Source organism: Vombatus ursinus, unplaced genomic scaffold, assembly GCF_900497805.2.
Source record: "Vombatus ursinus unplaced genomic scaffold, bare-nosed wombat genome assembly UNPS02004596.1, whole genome shotgun sequence".
NCBI classification, from domain to species: Eukaryota; Metazoa; Chordata; class Mammalia; order Diprotodontia; family Vombatidae; genus Vombatus; species Vombatus ursinus.
In genome coordinates, this window is record NW_020944374.1 from 2,140,490 (window position 1) to 2,160,205 (window position 19,716).

The 19,716-nt window shown below is 35.9% G+C and overlaps 1 protein-coding gene across 4 annotated transcripts in view; it reads left to right on the forward strand.

Annotated features, from left to right (window-relative positions):
- The window catches only part of STAG2 (stromal antigen 2), a 122,872-nt gene that overhangs the window by 51,728 nt on the left and 51,428 nt on the right, over positions 1-19,716 (forward strand). For all 4 annotated transcript variants that reach the window (XM_027838506.1, XM_027838483.1, XM_027838492.1 and 1 more), the window contains exons 4-6: positions 14,486-14,647; positions 16,167-16,263; positions 18,108-18,184. In XM_027838506.1, the coding sequence (XP_027694307.1) occupies positions 14,486-14,647; positions 16,167-16,263; positions 18,108-18,184 (336 nt within the window). The remainder of the gene's footprint in view (positions 1-14,485; positions 14,648-16,166; positions 16,264-18,107; positions 18,185-19,716) is intronic.

The window sequence follows — 19,716 nt, forward strand, 5'->3', positions numbered from 1 at the left end:
ATTTAGCCTTCAGAACATCAAATAACTTCTACATCTAAAAAATGAGAACCAGTAAATGTACATCACTATTTTTAGAATGTTATCTTTTTGAAAAAAACATATTTTAGTCTGTTTAATTTATATAATTTTTGTTGTCTTTATGTGTTTGCTTCAGTTTCAGGTTAAATTTTTAGGGTGCTTAGAATCAAGGGTTCTTTATTCTTGTTCAGCTTTTTGACAAGTGAAATAACCTTTTTATTATAGTGAAAGTTCAACTGTAATACTTGCGTATTTACATTTGTGTCTGTACACATGTACATATTTGAGGTTCAAAAGAAAAGCATGGTACTTTAGAGCTGATTTCATGAATGAGGATTACTGTCATTTCATCTACCAATACAGATCATACTCCCTTTACTCTTTCCCCTTTTTAAAGTTAAATTTAATTTTTTTTTAATGAAGAAAAATTATTTTCTCTCCCCACTTCTACCACCTTGGGAGGGGAAAAGACCATTGTAACAACTTTTTGCAATGGCCACGTGCAAAAAATATCTCATTCTTCATGCACCCTGAATCTCATCACCTCTCTCTAGAGCTGTACTTCATCTATCCTCTAAAATCATGTTTTGCCATTACTTTGATCAGATCTCTCAAGTATTTGAAATTTGTTTATCTTTATGATGTTATTGTTATTGTATAAATTGTTCTTCTGGTTCTGCTCACTTTACTCTGCAGTTCATATAGGTCTTCCTTGGGTTTCTCTGAAACTGTCCATTTCTTCATTTCCTTCAGTGCAGTACAGTACAATTTCATTACAATTATATACCTTCATGGTTATATAGCCATTTCTAAATAAATGTGGACCACCTTAGATTCCATTTTCTTGCTACTACAAAACAGCTGCTAAATATTTTGTATGTATTTCCGTGATCTCTTTGGGATATAGGCCTAGGAATGATATGGCTGAGTTTAAAGGTTATACAGCTTCCCTTTTACTCTTTTAACTTACACTATTCCTGTCTGTTCTTTTCCATAAATACTACATACAGTATTGATTCAAATCCTGCTGGACTAAATACTACCTGTGTGACTTTGGGCAAGTCACTTCACTTCTCTCAGGGCCTCTCTTTCCTCCTCCATAAAATGAGAACTAGATGGTCTCTAAACATTCCTTTTGTTTTCTAAGGAAGGGTTCCTTTTATTTTTCTATCATCTAGTTTATTTCAGGACTTATCATTAGTATTTAGTCTTTGTGTTTATTCATGCTACATGATGAGTCCAACTCCTTTTCTAGTCATGTAAAGAGTCATAAAGATTCAGAGCTGGAACAGGGATGTTAGACTTTATATACCTGTTATGTCTGAAGTGAAAATTGTCTTATTCCCACTTTGCTCTTTCCGTTGTTTATCCTTGGTCTTATTTCTCTCTCTTTTTTTGGGGGGGGGGATTGTTTTAGGATTCAGAACCGTAAAGAATCACAGCAAGTGGTTATTAACTACATATCCTATGCGGTAGCCTTTGCTTATTGGTTGAGGGAGGCCTGGGGATGATGGTGGGATATGCTGTGCAACAAGTACAAAGATAAATACAATTAAATGGATCTTTGATCTCATTGATGTGTATATTCAGCTATACCTATTTATCTTTAAATCAGGTTGACACAGGGGCTCCACCCAGCTTGGTTTATTTTGACATCTTGATGATACCAATTGTCCTTAGGCTCTTACTCTTTTCCTGTGAGCAGACCATCTTCTTCAGTGGCACATTTCTTTGTTAACATCATTTATTCCAGTTTTTCTTAATTCCTTGTTAATTATGTATTGAATCTTGCTTCTTTCCTTTGTGTGCCTCTTCACCTTCTGATAAGTTCTTCTAATACTAGTGTTCTATAACTCATCAGCTTTCAACACTAGTATAATATTGATATTAAAAAAATAAGCCTTTGTTTCTGGGAGAAGTTTGGGCTCTTTAAAAGAGTTTTGCAGTTTCCCAAAGGTAATTTAGTCTGTTCTCCTCTTTTTGTTCAATCCTGGGCTCAGCTATCATCTATTTGCAAAATGGATGAACTCCAACTGCATGCATGTCATAATCTTAATAATAGACACTTTTTTTTTGAGTGGCTATGGATCTCATTGAGGTTTTATAGTGATTGATATGCCTATGGAACATCCAGGCATTTGATGAGGGAAGACTGCATTTTGGAGAGCTGGAGAGTTAGATCCTGGGAGTCATATACATAGAGATGACAGTTGAACCCATAGGAACTCATGGGATCCCTGAGAAAGGAGCCTTGGCAGTCACCCACTGTTAGGTGGTGAGAGATGAATGGTGATTTGACAAATGAGGCTAAGAAATTAATATCAGAGAGGAAGAGAACCAGGAATCTTAGAATCTCCAGTGTGGAAGAGACTCCAAAAACTGTCTAGTTGAACTCAAATCTGACCAAGAAGTCCCTTCCACAAACTCAACAAATGAGATCTAATCTAGGAGCACGTGGGTCATCCCCAGTGTTTCATAGAAATCAGAATGGATGAGGACTGAGAAAAGGCCACATTGTAAAGAGCTGTTTCAGGTGACTGGCAAGATGGGATTGGGCTCTAGATTGTAAAGGGTTGAGAAGTCAGAGGAAGTAGAGGCAAAAAAACTATGAAATAGCTTGAGATGCTAGCATCAAGTAAGGAGTTTTTATGGGTAGAATATAAGCTCTTTTTGACAGCAGAAACTGTCTGACTTTTTTCATTGTATGTCCTTAGCACCTAGTTTAATAAGCACTTGTGGACTGATGAAAGGAGATCTGGACACATGTATATAAGCAACAGGCAAGTAGCCAGTAGATAGGAAAAAAATAGAATATTTTGGTTTTTGTAAGGAATTAGTAAATGGTCAAGCTCCTAGAAGAGATGTGATATAGGGCAGATTTAGAATAATTGGCCTTGTTGGGGCAACTAGGTAGTACAGTGGATAGAGTTCCGGCCTTGGACTCAGGAAGACCCTAGGTCAAATCTGGCCTCAGACACTTACTAGCTGTTTGACCTGGGCAAGGCACTTAACCCTGATTGCCTCACACACACACAAAAAAGTTGGCCTTGGCTAAGAAGGACCACCTGTTTGTCTAGGGGAAATAATAGATGACAATGGGGTTTTTAGGTGTGAAATAGGAGAGAATAATTATAATAGGTCACCTTTATAGAGTGCTTTGAAAAGCACTTAACAAATTTGAACTTCAAACAACCCAGTTAGGTAGGATCTGTTATTCTAGTTTAGGGATGAGAACACTGAGGCTGAGACAGTGTTGAGACAATGTTAAGCCACTTGATCAGGTTCTGAAGTAGGATTTGAACTCTTTTACTAGCTCCGGGGCTAAAAAGTCTCCATACAATGCCAGGAAAAAAGTAGTATCTTTTTATAACCTCTGTAGAGATTGAGGGGTTGGTGTAGGGTGATTTGAAGAAATAAGGTAGTTTGAAATAACTGGTTTGAAGAGTGCTAAAGAAAATCATTTAGGGAATTCTTGGTCAGCACTGAGAGTCCATTTGAGATTAGGTAACATGACTTTGTTGGGAATCCAGTATGATTTTGTAACTTTGTTCAGAAGCAGTGTTAAGCAGTATGAGCAGATAATAAAAATGGTGGGAACACCCAGGGTCGTAGTGTGGCTATACATAAGTGGCGATAAGATAAGGGAACAAGGGATTCAAGAATAGTGGATCATATATAGTTATTCTGATTATGACTATAAGAGGAGAAAAGTGAGGCTAAAGCAGGGGTGGTGTGAAAGGTGAGGGAGAGGAGAGAAGGAATGGTGGAATGACATCATGTCTGATCTGACATTGTCGTCAGAAATTGTACAGGTCTGGGTCATGGAGAACCTGGTGAACTTTTACAAGAGCAAACAGTTTGGGATCCTTGAAAACACTGTTCATTTTCCCAAGTATATTTCAGCCCTGTCTCCTCTTTCCTGTTCTATTCTAGTTCCTGCTTTTTGTTTATTTGTTACTGCTATCTTAGATACATATTCATAGACTAATTCCTCAAGCTGATTGGCTAGTTTTATAGTTTGGTCAGAATATGTTTTATACATTATTTCTTCATTGTGGATTGTTAGACCATTTTCTTTCACTTTACTGTGGATTTCACTGTTGTGGTTTAGGAGAGCTGGACATCTGCCACTGGGTAAGTTTTTCCACTGTTCACATTGGTTTCAGGCTTTACTCTTGAGATTCTATCTCCTAACCATTCTCTGAGACAGCTGGGGAAAGCTTACACAGATAATCTGTGTACTTCAATCAGTTGTATAACCATGATGATATCCTCTATAGAAAATTGTCTCCAAAAGCTGGTCTCTTCTCTTATGTTTCCATCCTGTATGCATACACATGCCTGTCTCATAAAGATTTTATAGAAATGAGAAAGACATATGGTTAGGTAGTTATTTGCCTCCTGTCCCTTCCTAAGCTTTGGCTGTGATTTTTTTCCCCCATTCTTTTTCAGTCACCCCTTCTTTGAGATGTATTGTGTCCATTTAAATTGAATTGCCTCCAGCACAGATTTCTTGAGTATATATATACTTGATCAGTATATACTTGGTCTTGACTTTAAATACTCTTCTTTGACTAATACAAAAGTTAAATAGTCCAAATTTGCTACTTTTCCTATTTTTGCTGATTGAAATTTGATCTTAGCCGTTTCTAGTTGGCTTTGTTGCCTTCCTGACCTGGTTTAATCTTCAGATACTCTCTAAACAGTCGAACTTAGCTGGATAAGTCTTAAATAAGCCAATCATTTTCTCAGAGCTATTTTTCTTTAACAAAATTTATTTTATTGTTGTCTTTTCTCTTTATATTGCAGTAATTTCTACTTTCCCTTTCTCTCCCAGTCGTTTTCCTTTTGGCAAAGAAACAATTATTGTAAATATGTCTGATACAGTGACCATATCCAACCACATATTGTAGTCATTGTGTATATTCTTTTGATTCTACTTCTTGTGTTCTACAGTTTACATTCATATAGTATGTTCTTTTTCAGCCATTGTCCAAATAATGGAGGCCCGTTTTGTTGCCTCATACTGTTGCTATGAGTATTTTGGCCTGTTTTGTACTTTTTGGATATATATGAGTATTCCCAAGGATTTCTGTGTCAAAGGGAATGCAGTTTAGTCAGTTTTTTTTTAAAACATTGGGAGTGTGCTGGCTTCAGATTTGGCACATACTGGCTAAGGCTTGGAGGTGGGTAGGTGTGGGGATCATGGGATAGTCTGTTTTATATTAAACTTTTCTATTATACTCTTGAAGGAAACTATCTAGGAGATGTTAATATTCAGCATCACCTTTATCTTCTGATTTGCAGTTTCCTTTTTTTGGGGGGGGAGTCTATAAATAGGGTGTTATAGCAGTTATAATTGATGACATTTCCTCCTAATATTTTCCCCCTAAATCATAGGAAGATTTTAGAATGTTAGGATTTATGATATGAAAATACAAAATAACCAAAATAATGTTACTTGTGGCAGATGCATTCTTCTGTAATTCCTGTCATAGGCAAGTGAGGTAGGGTTTTGGTTTAGGTTAGACTTCAAGTCCTAAAGGAACCTGTCAGTAAAGATCAAGTCCTTTCAAACACTCCTTCCTTTCTTGGGAGTGTGATGATCTCTTATGAGCAACCTTATTGTTTTGCCAATTTTAGGTAGATTCCTTTTTTGCTTTTCTTTCCTGTTTCTCCACTCACTTACCAACTCCGTTAATTAGCTAGAACGCAGAGGTATCAACTAGGCAGTAGGAACTAGAACTGTTTGTTGTTATAAGTAAACTAGTCCAGTCACTGATCTTAAAAATGAACAAACTCTAAGGCCTAGAAATGTGATGTGTTCTTGCCTTAAGGTTACAGTAGTGTGTTAGAGTGATGGCTTTGGATCCAGGGAAGCTGTGGTCTTAATTCTGCTTCTGATATTCATCAGTTGTGTCACCATGGGCTAATTACTTAGCCTATCTAAGCCTCAGTTTCTTTACCTGTAAAGAATAGATTATAATACTTCTACAATCTACTTCATGCCGTTTCCATTCCCCTCAAATAGGAGAATACCTTGGACTTGAATGTAAGTCTTTTCATTCACAAATTTTCTTCCTTATTTTTCATAATGGTGAGTGGGAGAAAGAAAGCAACAGAGTATCAAGCCCTTTAAATGTGGTATAGCAAACTCTACTGAAGGTGAAAAAAAAGAGGGGAGAGGCTGGGACAATGAATTTATCACATAGTTGACCTTACCTTCAAATTGACCAGTTTGGAAGTGAGGTGGGGTGAGTAACTTTTGTCAGTATAGCAAAAGCAAGATTTATAAATTTTTTTTTTCATTTTTAAAACACTATCCCCCCTCCACTTACTTTAAGAGTTTAATTGTCAAAGGATTTGTTATCAGCTTTATTACATTAAAAAACTGCTTGAGAGGAAGTAAAATTGGGATGAAGATTGAATGCGGACTTCAGAATTCACTGCTTTTTTCCATCAAAATACTGTCCAAAACATTGTGGCTTAAATCCTTACCATATAACTATTCATTCCTTACTTTTAATGTACATTTTTTGATCTGGTGAGGCTATATGACTATGAGGCATGGGATCACAAGTTTAGGTGACCTTTTGGTGACTCTGCAGGCTGCAGCATAATATTAATAATAATTAGTGTTTGGGAGGAAAGAAGAGGTCACTTATGTAGATTGAGGAGTAGGAGATGATCTAAGTGTTTCATGGTTAATCATAAAGTAAGCAAAAATAGCTCCCAGGTTCTGGATGGGTCTTTATGGAAGGTTACTACTGGCTAAGAAAGCATGGGCACCTTTATTTCTTCCCCCCCAAAAATAAGCTCACACAGAACAAGAGGATGTGGGTGAGTTATTATCAATTCTGGAAATAATTGTTTTTCAAAGTGGTTGAAAGAATAGTTCCACCAGCAGACATTTTATAGCCCCACTAACTTGGACATTTTTTGTCTTGGAAGGTGGTTACCCTCCAGTTATTTCAATTTGTACTCCTGATGATTAGTGATATTGAACAATTTTCAGATGGTTGGTGATAGTTGGTATTTCTTCTTTTCAATAATATGTTCATATTGTCTGGCCACTTGTCTGTTGGAATGTGACTTAATTTTATTGATATCTTTTTCTTCATCACAGTAATTTCTTGTTATGCCTGGCTTCTCCCTCAATAGATTTCACTTCAGACTTTTATCAGAAACTTTATGCAAATATTTTTGCAAATCATTCAGTATTCTAAAATAATTTGAATAAACTTTGGCGGTTATCTAAAATACAAACATCTCTCTTGGTTGTAAAGATTCTGTCAAATGAAAAATGCTTTAAGGTATTTTTATTTAAATCAAATCCACAATGTTGTGTATACAAAGACTATAAAACTTCAAGTTTGATCTATTGAAACTTGATTCTCTCCTCAAGTAGATTAGAGACTTCACCTAATAAAGACCTAGGTAATAGTTTTAACAATTTATTCTGGATGGGCCTTCGATCCCCCCCTTTCTCCTTAGGGCAGCTAGGTGGCTCCTTGCAGGGCCTCGAATTAGAAAGACTCTTTTTCCTGAGTTCAGATCTGGATCATACTTACTAACTGTGTGAAGTCACTTAACTCTGTTGGTCTCAGTTTCCTCATTTGTAAAATGAGTTGGAGAAAGAAATGGCAAACCACTCCAGTATCTTTGCCAAGAAAACCCCAAATGGGGTCACAAAAAGTCAGACATGACTGAATAACAACAATAAATTTCTCCCCCTTCAGTCTGGTTTGTATAACATTTGAATATGCATGGCCTGTAAATGTATATATTCAGTGTACACTTATTTCTTTGTTTACATACTCCCGTGTGTGTGTGTGTGTGTGTGTGTGTGTGTGTGTATTTTTTTTTCTTTCAAAGAGTTTGTGTGTATGTATGTGTGGGGCTATACTGGTACTAATAGGGCGCTTCAATGGATTAGTGATTATCAGAGCTCTGTGACACATTTCAGTATCTATATACATTTTGCACACTCTTTTTCTCCTCCCGCTTTCAAACTTCTCCCCTCAATCTCCCACCATATAAGCTTCTTGAAAGCAGGAACTGTTCATTTATTTTTAGTCCTCTCCCAGAATGCCATCCTTTATAACAAATAATTTTTTTTAAGAAAGAAAACAAGAAGAAAATTCCATAAAACCAATGGATACATGGAAAAATCTGACAATATATGCAGTATTCCACATTGGTGGACTCTTTGCCTTCTCCCTCCACCTTTACAAAGGAGAATACTTGGTTGAACTAAATTAACTAGAGCTCATTATGTTTCCTTCACTGAATTGTGAGTTGAGAATTACTTTCATTGTTTCTGATTGTTTTCTTATTAGGATTCAGGTTTGGTGAGAAAGATACATGGAAGTAGAGACTAAGCAAGAAGTATTTTGCTTGAAGATTGCTAGAACGCTGTCCAAAATTGAGTTTATTCCCTTTACCCCTACCCCTCTTCCTGTTTTTGACATCGTTATTTCTCTGCAATACTGGTCTGGTATATAATCCAGTCTTGCATGTTCTATCTAGTCCTTTAAAAAATTTTTAGTGTTTTTTTTTTTTTTTTTTTTGGTAACTATCCAGTCAAGACTCAAAGGTCATCTAATATATAACCTATAACTAAATAGGAGTAGTGCATCTAAGGCAAGAGGTCTTCAACCTGCCTTCACTTGAAGACCTGAAGTGACACTATCTACCTATGCTGTCCCACCTGCCTTTTGAGCAGTTCTAATAGTTGGAATAGTTAGGAATTCTTGTATCTAGCTATAATCTGCCTCTCTGCAGCTTTTCAATTATTTGCCAGCAAAACTTTTTGATTTTTGGGGGAAAGTACTCCTGGAGGTGTTGATGGATTTCAGTGTTTGAATTGACCTCAGTAGTCACTGAGATAAACCCATAACTGGAAACGTGCTTGAAGACCACTAATGATAGAGAAATCAATACTTCCTGAGACAGTCTATTTTATTCTTGGATAGTACTAGATATTGCTAAGCTTTTTATCACACCAAATCTACATTTACCTGGAAGATACGCTTGTCTCCAAGGACCTTTGAGTTTAACTGAAGGTTTCAGAAAGGCGAGGTTGAGGAGCATGTGGCTTCCAGTCATGGCTAACTATCTGAGGCAGATATAGTCCTGAGGAGCAGCTGTTATGAGGCAGCTAGCTAGATGGCATGATGAATAGTTCAGCAAGTTGGAATTTTGCTTCTTATACCATCTGTGTGATCCTGGGCAAGTCACTTGTACTTCTCACAGTGTAAATTTCCTACTATGCAAAATGGGAATAAGAATAACATCTCCATCCGATATAAAGCTAGCTATTGTTATCAATAAGTATCCCAGTTTAGCTGAAATTGTAAATCAGAAATTATGGTAGGCTTCAGATGCCTTACATTTTAAGCCTCTTTCCCTCCTCATGGAGAAGATTGAGGTATATGTATTTGAAGATACTACATTTAGATGAATTCAAAACTGAATGACCAGACCCAAAGACAAATCATAGTTCATAAGACATGATGAAATGGTTTTAGAGAAACCTGGGAAGATTCATATAAACTGATGCAGACTGTATGAAGTGAGCAGAACCAGAAGAAGAGTTTCTGCGATAACAACATTATAAAGAAAAATAACTTTGAAAAACTTGAACTCTGATCAGAGTAAACTGGCAAGACATGATTCTAGAGGATGGATGGTGAAGCATATTACTTATATCGACATTAATGTGGTGACCTAGACACATTTTTTTGGGACATGGCTAATATGAGAATTTTTTTTTTGCTTGATTAAGCACATTTTTTTCCCAAGGTTCTTCAACCATTTGTGGGAGGGAGGGCAAGAGATGGAGGTGGGGTGCAAAAATGCATATTAAACAAATGAAATTTAAAACTTAAAAATAATCAGTGTCAACTTGAGTAGCCTCTAGTAGAGACCATGGTCAGTGACTGTACTATTAATAATTTTTTATCAGTAGCTTGTATATAGGCATAGATGGCATATTTATCAAATTTACATGTAACTTAATAAATTTGATAGAGATTACTAAAAGCTGGATTGCAAGATAACAAAAGTTCTAGATAGGCTTGAGTGTTGGGCAAAATCTAATAAGATAACACTTAATATCATATTTTGCATTAGACTTGATTTTTTTTGTTTGAGAGTGCAGAACTATGAGCACTAGGTAGAAGTTGCAGAGAAGAGGCTTTAAGCTTATAGTTGTAAAGACTTCAAATGTGCTAGCTTGGGAGTCTTAATTCAAAGGCCAGTATTGTAGAGTGTTCTTTTTGGAGTATGGTTTGGGTTATGGAATTGAGTTAGATTAATCCTATAGGGAATTGATAGTTGCAGGGTAATGACAGTCATTAGGAGGTTATTTTGGCAGTTAGGTGAAAGATGGATTGGAGAGTGGAGGGATGGAAGGAGGGAGACCTGTTAGGTAATATATCTGAGTAGTAATGAAGGTGGATCTCAGTTGAAGACTGCAGAAAAAGCAAGAACTAATAGGAGGAATATGGACAGAGCATGTTTCCCTATTCTCCACCCCAAGTAGAAGATGGCCTTGCAAGCCGTATTTGAAATTGGTTGAAGAAATAAGTGGTTGGTATGGAGATGTGAACTGTCTTAAATGACTCAGATAGTTTAGCAGTGAGATATATATCAATTGAAGCTTAGATTGATGAGGCAGGTGCAGGAAGTTGAGGGGTTAGTTTTGGCAAAGAGGAAAGCTGCCTCAAGTAGGGACCCTGGAGCAAATGAATAAAGTGTAAAATCTTTGGAGGAGAGCTCACAGCTGAGAATGGATGACCTCTATCCTTGGCAAAGTGAGAAGATAGGTCATCTGAGAGAAAGGGATTAGGGAGGAAGTAGGTGGAGTTGGTAGTTAGAGGAAAAGGTTTGCTGTTGATAAGTAAAGGCAAATGTGCAGTGGTGTGAGGTTCACTTCAGGTTAACCTCATACAAGATTTCTTTTTGTAGCATTCAGCTGGCTTGAGAGTAAAGTACAGAAGGTAATTATTAATAAATGAATGAATTTACATCTACAGCTACATCGTTTATGGTCTGTTACTATGGCCAGGGACCTGTGTGCTGCTGATACAAAGATAAATGAAACAGCTTCTGCCTTCTAGGAGCTTACATTCCATTGTGGGAAGGTGGTGGTTCAGGGATACAATGTGTACAGAAAAAAATAAACAATAAGGAAAATTGAAGAGAAAGATAACAATGATTTGAGTTGTGTAGAATGAGAGAAGGTTTTCTGAAATGGGAACTTAGCTGATACCAGGAGGAGAGTGCCTCTCCTGTGCCAGGATCAGTTAGACCGATTTGACGTGAAGGTGAGTAGGATTAAAATAAGAGTGGAAAGATTGTTGGGAGCCAGACTGTAGAGTGCCTTAGGCTGGGCTAGGTAAGGAATTTGTATTTTTTTTAACCTATTGTCAGTGGGGAATCACTGATGCTATTTGAGCAGGGAGTAACTTGTTAAACTATGACTTAAGAAAATCACATTGATGGTTGTGTGGAAGAAGGATAGTAGAGGAGAGAGGCTGAGAGGAAGAGCACCAGTTGAGGAAGCTGTTAGGGTCAGTGGTCTAAGTGAGCGGGCTTTGCGCTAGCGTGATAATCTATGAAGGGAAAGAGAATATAAGACAGTGTCAATGGAAGCCTCAAAACTTGGAAACTTATCATTAGCTCATTACAAGTCGCTTCCTAATGTCCCTCATTCATCAGGTAAAGCTTAAAATACTCTGTTGGAGTGGAGAAAGTACTGTGCGTAGGGTGATTTTTAACTTTAAAAAAAATCAATGCTTTTCCAAAATGCATGACTAATTTCTCTCAAGGTTTCTGATACCCTGGTTTCATATTTTGGTTAGTTTAGGAAGGAGAGGAGTAGGTAAACAGGGTAGACAGAGGAACAAGAAAAAATCAGCATAATTCTTCAAACCCCACCTCAGATCTAAAAGATCTGCTATGATGGTGATCAATTTGACCTTTTTCCTCCTCTACATTAATAGGAGATGCAGGTCCTAGTGGATGTTGGCTGTGATCTACCTTTTACTCAAAGGCCCTTATTTATATTAACTTTGTTAGCAGTCTTTTGGGAGGAGAGGTTTGTTATATGATTTTCTATAGCTAATGCTGGGCTTCACTGTCAGATTTCTAAATAGCCTCTAGATTTTCTGTGGATTATTGGCTATATAACTTTAAATTTTTCTGTGATAAATTTTCTTGGTTTTTTCTTTCCTTGCCATGATCTTGAATTTTATTTTGTTTTGATCATCCTTTGTGATCTCACTCAAAAGAAAAAAGGGATATAAGAGCCTCCCCTTGTGGCCTTTTAGGATATGGCTGCCAAAGATTTGTAAGAGGAGGCTTAGAATTGAAGGTTTTCCTCAACTATTGGCTTAAATGGATGTTAACACTTTTCAAACTTTAAATTTAAAAATCTACATTAAAACTTTTGATATATAAGAGATCTGAAACAGTGGGTTTGTATTAACTGATAATTTTAAGATGGAGTTGTATATCAACCTACATAACTAGACTATTGCAGTAATCTTAATTTTTTCTTTTTGTAGACTTGATAAATATCCGTAAACATGAACACTTCCTTATAAAAAGAACAGAAAATGAAACCATGAATCTCGACTATGTATAGATTGATTTTGTGTGTGTGTATTCCAAATTTAATATTTTTGAATATTGTCCCTTTCTGACCTTAATTATAAAAGGCAAAATAGATTGGTGACCTAATATCATGAAGACATATCAGAGTCAGATTAATGAAGATGAAAACCTTTTTTGAGCATAGTTTATTGAAGATAGCTTTATTTATTTAATTTGCTTTTTAGTGAGGCAGTCGGGGTTAAGTTACTTGCCCAGGGTCACACAGCTAGTAAGTGTCTAGTGTCTGAGGCCGAATTTGAACTCAGGTCCTCCTGACTCCAAGGCCAGAGCTCTATCCACTGTGCCACCTAGCTGCCCCCTCAATTTTGTAAAATAATTTATGGAACTAAATAACAAGATAACTTTTTTAGGAAGCAAGAAGTTAAGTATCCAAGAGGTTCAGTATTTTAAGACTTTATTGTGTTTTTGATAGAAATACCTGGAAACAATCTTACATAACATGACATAGTGGATGAAGGAAGTGTTAGGAAGTGTTAGTGTTTGGAAGACCTGGCCTCAGTCTGGAATGTATGCTGGCTCTGTGACCCTGGGCAAGTCACTTAATGTCTCAGTGCCCCAGGCAACTCTCTAAGAAGTTGCTTTGGTAGAGGGAATTAATTACCTTATTATACTCATTAAAATCACAGGTCCTGAAATCCCCTGAAACAACAACAAAAAACTTAGCTAAATGTATATTATTTAAATTAACATAAATGTGAGTAGAAAGTAGATTTATGGTCATTAAGACAAATTAGTGGTCTTTTCTGCTGGGCTTTTAATGAAACAGGGATAGAACCAAGAGAAGTGATCATTGATCCTAATTTTGATATCTTTAAAAATTTTTGTTCGGTTTATATGGGATTATGTATCTGTGAGAGCAGTGCTGAAGAGATTGGTTTCATTTTTACTCAGACATATGGAACAGTAAGTAGAGGACTAGTATGGTCCTCTACCTACTTACAGGTCATAAGACATACGACCTGTAGCAACAATAGAATTTCTCCCGTGCTTCTTATTCACCAGGCTTTGTGCCAAAGGGTTGGGATACAAAGAAAGGCAAAAGACAGTCCCTATTCTCAAGGGCCTCACTTGTCTAATGGTGGAGATAACATGCAAACTACTATGTACAGAGAAAATATATACGGGATAAATTGAAGCTAGAAGGCAGAGATAAAGAAGGAATAAGAATTTAAGGTATGGGTAAAAGCCAGTGAAAATGGAGTGTTAAGTGCACTGGATCAGTTTACTTGAGTGGGGTGAAGGAAGGGGGTGTAAGAAGACTGAAAAAGTAGGAAGGAACCAGGTTATGAAATACTTTAAAAGCCAGACAGCATTCTCTATTTGATCCTGGAGGTAATAGGGAGTCTCCCATTGAAGTGTATTCAATAAGAGAGCAACATGGTTAGAAGATCACTTTGATAGCTGAGTGGAATATGGGACTGGAAAGGGGAGAGGTTTGAGGAAGGGAGGCCAGCCTGAGGCTCTTGCAATAATCCAGGCCTGATCTAGGGTGGTGGCATTATAAGAGGAGGAAAAAGGGCATGTATGAGAGATCTTGAGAAGGTAAAATTGACAGGACTTAGTGTACTTTGTTTTATGAATGACCAGGAGTCCAGCTTCTCCCTCCTGGAGAAATAACAAAATGGCTTCAGATCATAAAATTACTGGGCTCAGTAACACAATCTTGTAATATTTGTTTTTTGGGGGGAGGTTCTCTTTAAGTCCAAATAAGTGTATTAATGAAAAATTTTATTTAAGCATACTTGAACTGTACAAATTCTTTTTAAAATATCTTTTATTTTAACAGACTTGTAAAAAAGGCAAAAAAGGTCCTGGAGAGAAGGGGAAGGGTGGAAATGGAGGAGGAAAACCTTCTGGTCCAAATCGAATGAATGGGCATCATCAACAGAATGGAGTGGAAAACATGATGTTGTTTGAAGTTGTCAAAATGGGCAAGAGTGCTATGCAGGTACTATTTAAAATTTCTTCCCTAGTTTTAAAAAATAAGTTTTAAGCTTTTATGTTCATTGCAGGAAGAAGTTCCTGGTTATTACAATTGTGTGTCTTAGTCATCTCTTTTTTGAAGCAACAGAATTTAAAGGGAAGGAGGCCAGGGAAAGGAAATAGACCTGTACTTCAATCTTAACTTTGCTGATTATTAGCTGTGTGTTCTGGGGTTATTTCTGCAAAGGCTCAAATTCCTTATTTGTGAAAATGAGGTGGCTGGACTAGATGATCTCTACAATCCTCTGGTCCTATTTTTAAAAATAATTGATAGGATGGGCAAGAAACTATTCTAGAAAACAGCAAGATACAGTCATATGGTTCTTTTATAAGAAAGTGATTTCTTTTTATTTTTGTCAAAAAAATAGACTCACATTTCTTTATACAGATAATTTTGAAATAATTTACTTGTATAGAATTCTTGGCTAAGTGAGATAATGTATATTAATCTGAATATAGGATGTATTCCCCTCCCAAATCAGGCTTGTATAAATATGAACTTATAATGGATGGGCTTTTTTTTTTTGGTTAACTAAGCACTGTGCTGGTGTGTGTGTGTGAGTATGTGTGAGAGACAGACAGACACTTCCATATGATCTCCTTTTAGAGGTTTTGTATGACCTATATTCACCAGTGCTTTATACTAAGACCAATGCAATAATTACTAACTTATTTAATAAATTAAATTGTGATTTTAGAATGTTAGAAGTGAACCCTTAGAGATCCAGCCTCCAAACCTTTAGTTTTAGAGATAGGAAATGATGGCAGTTCCTTGCCCCATGGTCACAGAATGGGTCATTTTTGTGGAAGAGTTTCCAGGCAAAGGGCCCAGGTTGAAATTTATTTCCATTAATAAATAGTTGAAAGTGTGATTAGCTAAATGAAACTCATACAATTTATATACATGTAACTAAATTTCTAACTCCTAAATCCATTACCATATTGGCAATCAAACTGTCTCGTGTCTTCAAGAAACAACTTTAGATCTAAAATACAAACAAAATTGCCTTGAAATACTGTTTGTTTCTGTGCTTTAGAAAACATAAATGAAAATGTTAGCTTTTAATGTTTTCTTACATTATGAATAAAATTTAGTATTTTAGGGAAGAATGTGGTTTCTCTCCTAGAATTTGACTTTGTTTTAGGCTTTCTTTTATTGCAGAGAAAATAGGAATGTTCTTTTCATTTTGTGTTTTTGAGTATCCCATCCACCAAATTGGATTCTGTCTTTTATTGTTAAAAATGTTATATGAAAATATTTTCAGGTTGGATACTGTGTCTTAGCTTTAGAGTAATAGTATCCTCCCCCCCCTTTTTATCACATGTGAAAAGTCAGTGACAATTCTATTTCCCATTTTGTCCTTCAGTCTGTATTGGTTGATTGGATAGTCATATAACTAGATCTTCAGAATAGTAACATTATCCCCCTTTTTAGCACATGTGAAAGTCAATGATAATTCTATTTTCTATTTTTTCTCCTCCAGTCTGTAGTGGATGATTGGATAGAGTCATATAAACATGACCGGGATATTTCGCTTCTTGATCTCATCAACTTCTTTATTCAGTGTTCAGGCTGTAAAGGTAAGACAAATATGTATGTTTTCTATTCCACACATCACACTATTAAGTGGAACAACTAAAGTGGTGATATACCTGTAAAAGGAGTGAGAGGAGGGGCAAATTTAACAGTTTTAGAGAGGCTATTTATTGTGAGGGAAAATCAGGTGAGACACTATTGTATTCAATCTGGCTACAACCTACCTTTTCCTGCCTTTATTTTATCTACACTGCCTCAAAAAAGAAAATCTCCTTTTGTTGGGCGTAGAAGAAAGGGAGGAAGGTATACTCTAGAAGGTACTACCTCCTCAAGGAGGTCTTCCCTGAACAAAAATCCTTTATCTGCTTAACCTCTCCTTTACTTTATTCTCTTCACCCCCCCCATCCCCCACAAGAAAAGAGAGGAGCTGAAAGTGATCCTCGGATTTTTCTAGGTCAATCCTTTAGCAGTTATCACACTCTTGTATTTTAGTTATTTGTGTTGGGGTTGTCTCCAGCTCTGCTCTTGTATTTTAAGCTCCTTGAGAACTAGTTTCTCTTTTAATCTCTCTTTGTTTCCCAGTTCCAGCAACTTCTTACACTGAGTAACTACTTAAGGTGCTTAATGAAGCTTCCTTTGAATTGTTAAACTAGCATCTTGTTAAATTCTTGCATATTTTGGTTACAGTGATGTAACCTGGGGCCATTGAGATGTTTTGGTGAATTTTGCCCCTGCGCTGACTGCCCCAGGATGTTTTTTGGTTGGTGTCTCTTCTACTACTTTTATCTATGCCCTTGCTGTAATTTTCCTCTTTTTCTGTGTTCCAGTTTCTTGCAGCCACCTAATCCCTTTACTGTCTTCAGAATTTAACTTTGTACCAGGAAAGTTAGATAACACATTGCTAGTTTTCCTCATACTTCTAAGTCTGTGCCTTTGTCCTTGTGCCTTAAAAAATTTTTCCTGAGGAACAAAGACAGTAGGCTGTTTATGATGGGTCCTTTTTTCACCTCTGAGGCCTTTTATTTTAAAATAATTTTTAAATATTGCTTCATCTACATTTCCCACTACTTACTTCCCCTAACCTTTCTGTAGATGCCTTTTCTTATAATAAAAGATAAAAAAGGGAAGAAATGCAAAGAAATAAGGGAAGGTACCACTTCTGATAGCTCTTGTTTCAGGCCAAGCTTTGGACCTGACATCTTCCTCAGTTTCAATTATTTCGTTGATGTTGTCCTTTCCATTTTACTTTGTTGTATTCTGTGTTTCTGGTGTTTTTCTGGTTCCAGTTACTCCACTTTGTATCAATTCATGTAAGTCTTGACTTTACTTCTCTGTAGTCAATGTTTTTGTCATTTCTTAAATCATAGTAATAATCCATTCATGCACCATAGTTTATTAATCTCTTCTAAGTCTTTTGGCATCTTCTTTGTTTTCAATCCTTTGCTACCACAAAAACTACTGCTATAAATATGTTGGTGTATATGGAACCTTTTTGTCATTATATTTCTTTTATCATTATGGATTTGGAACATTTCTTTCATATTGTTAATCAGTTACAGTTCTTTTGAATACTGTTTGTTTACATGCTTTGACTGCTTGTCTAGTGATTAGAGACTTCTAAAAGTTATTTATTTTAAAGAGGCCTTTTAACATTTTTTTCTTGTATTCAGACTATGGTCCAGATTGTTGAGGTTGCCAGAAGTATTCCTCTATACCTGGCTTACTTTTTATTCAGAACTTTGGTCTTTGCTCTAATTCTAGGCTTGCGTGTTGTGATTGATATAGAATTATCTATTGGTTATATGCCTGTTGATAGTTCCAGATTCGTAAGTGTTCTATTTTAGTATATCCCCTGCTAAACTCTCATTTTTTACAAATCAAATTGTAGGAGTTGTCACAGCTGAAATGTTTAGGCACATGCAGAACTCTGAAATAATTCGAAAGATGACAGAGGAATTCGATGAGGTAACTTAAATGTTTTGAGAATGTCATTTGTAACTATTAATTGTTTTGTTTCTGAATTGAATGGTCAGATGTTCTTGGTTTAATCATTGTTAAATCAAATTCCCAATGCAAGATAAGTTTATGGTTTTGTAGGATTGTATGTTACACGCTGGGGTACCTGTTTCTTCTTAGGTTTTATTGTTAAAATGAAGAGAACAAAGTACCGAAAAATTTAAGTGCAAAAGAATCCTATATAAATTGAAGTATCTCTCCTTTGAAAAACCATAGTTTTGTTGTTGGTTTTGTTTTTACTTTTAAAGACATTTAGTTTTCAGGTATGGCCTATATTTAGTCTAATAGTTTATTCAAATATTCCAATTTTCTAATTATTTGAGGAAAGCTGACCTTTAAATTAAATGCATAAATTGAACCACTAATAACCATTAAATTTGCCCATTAAATACATGCTTTTTGCCAACATCAGTCTCTTTGGAAAAAATATTAAATTATAGTACCTTTTTATGGTCAAAATTTGGGCTTTGTTCGTCAGAAGGAAGAATAAAAGCTAACATTTTTGTTCAGTAAATTAATTTTATAATTCAGTTTTAAAATGGTTATTTTAGCTTAATTGTGAAGACATACTTGTTATTAAAGTAGTAAGAATTTGATCTTTATGGTTCAACACTTTTGTCATGGTATTCTTCTGTGAAATTTCCATTTAGATATATTCAGGGATACAAACAGCTAAGTAGAATTTGAGAACTGGCCGGCAACCTTCAACAATTCCCTCATTTGGTATTATTAGATCAAAAAAGAAACTCACAAATAGCTGTAAAACCACCTTAGGTAGTTCTTCGTTTTATCTTCTCCAGAGACATTGGCTTTGCTTTCTAAGGAGAGGATACAACTGATTTTGAGATTCGTTTGCCTAGTTTCTGGAGATGGATCTAATAAAAACATCTAAAAGCTAGTCAGGCAAAAAGTTTGAAATACCTGAGCAAGTCAATATTTCCAAATCAGTTACCTAGTAGTTGACAAATAATCAAAGCTAATGTTTTTTACTTTAATTTCATCTTTAATATTAGATTTTATATGTGTTAATTAAAAAGAGAAATCCTGATATAAGTTTAAATACTTTAATTTTTTCTTTGACCTGTGATTCCATTGTTATGTGTATGCCATTTACTCTTGGAAATCATTTATTATGTCTTTAATAGTCACTGTGATCAAATAGTTTACTTTATAATAAGTCTAGTGATATTCTTTTCTGAACTTAGGTAAGATTGGTCCTTGGTAAATGGTCATTCAGTGCAATGCTGACCCCTGTGCTTCTAGTCAGCCTGGCAGAGCTTGTACTGTGCTGGCATTGCCAGCAGAACCTCATAGTTATGCTGTGTCATGAAGGGACATCAGAGTTGAACTTGAATAAAAATTAGATCAACTACTGTTTATAATGAGTTGATGAAATTATAGATGAATTAAAGTATGTAAATAATAGTTACTCTGAAAAAAGGGAAACATTAGGACATTCAGTTACCAAAGATTAAGAATTT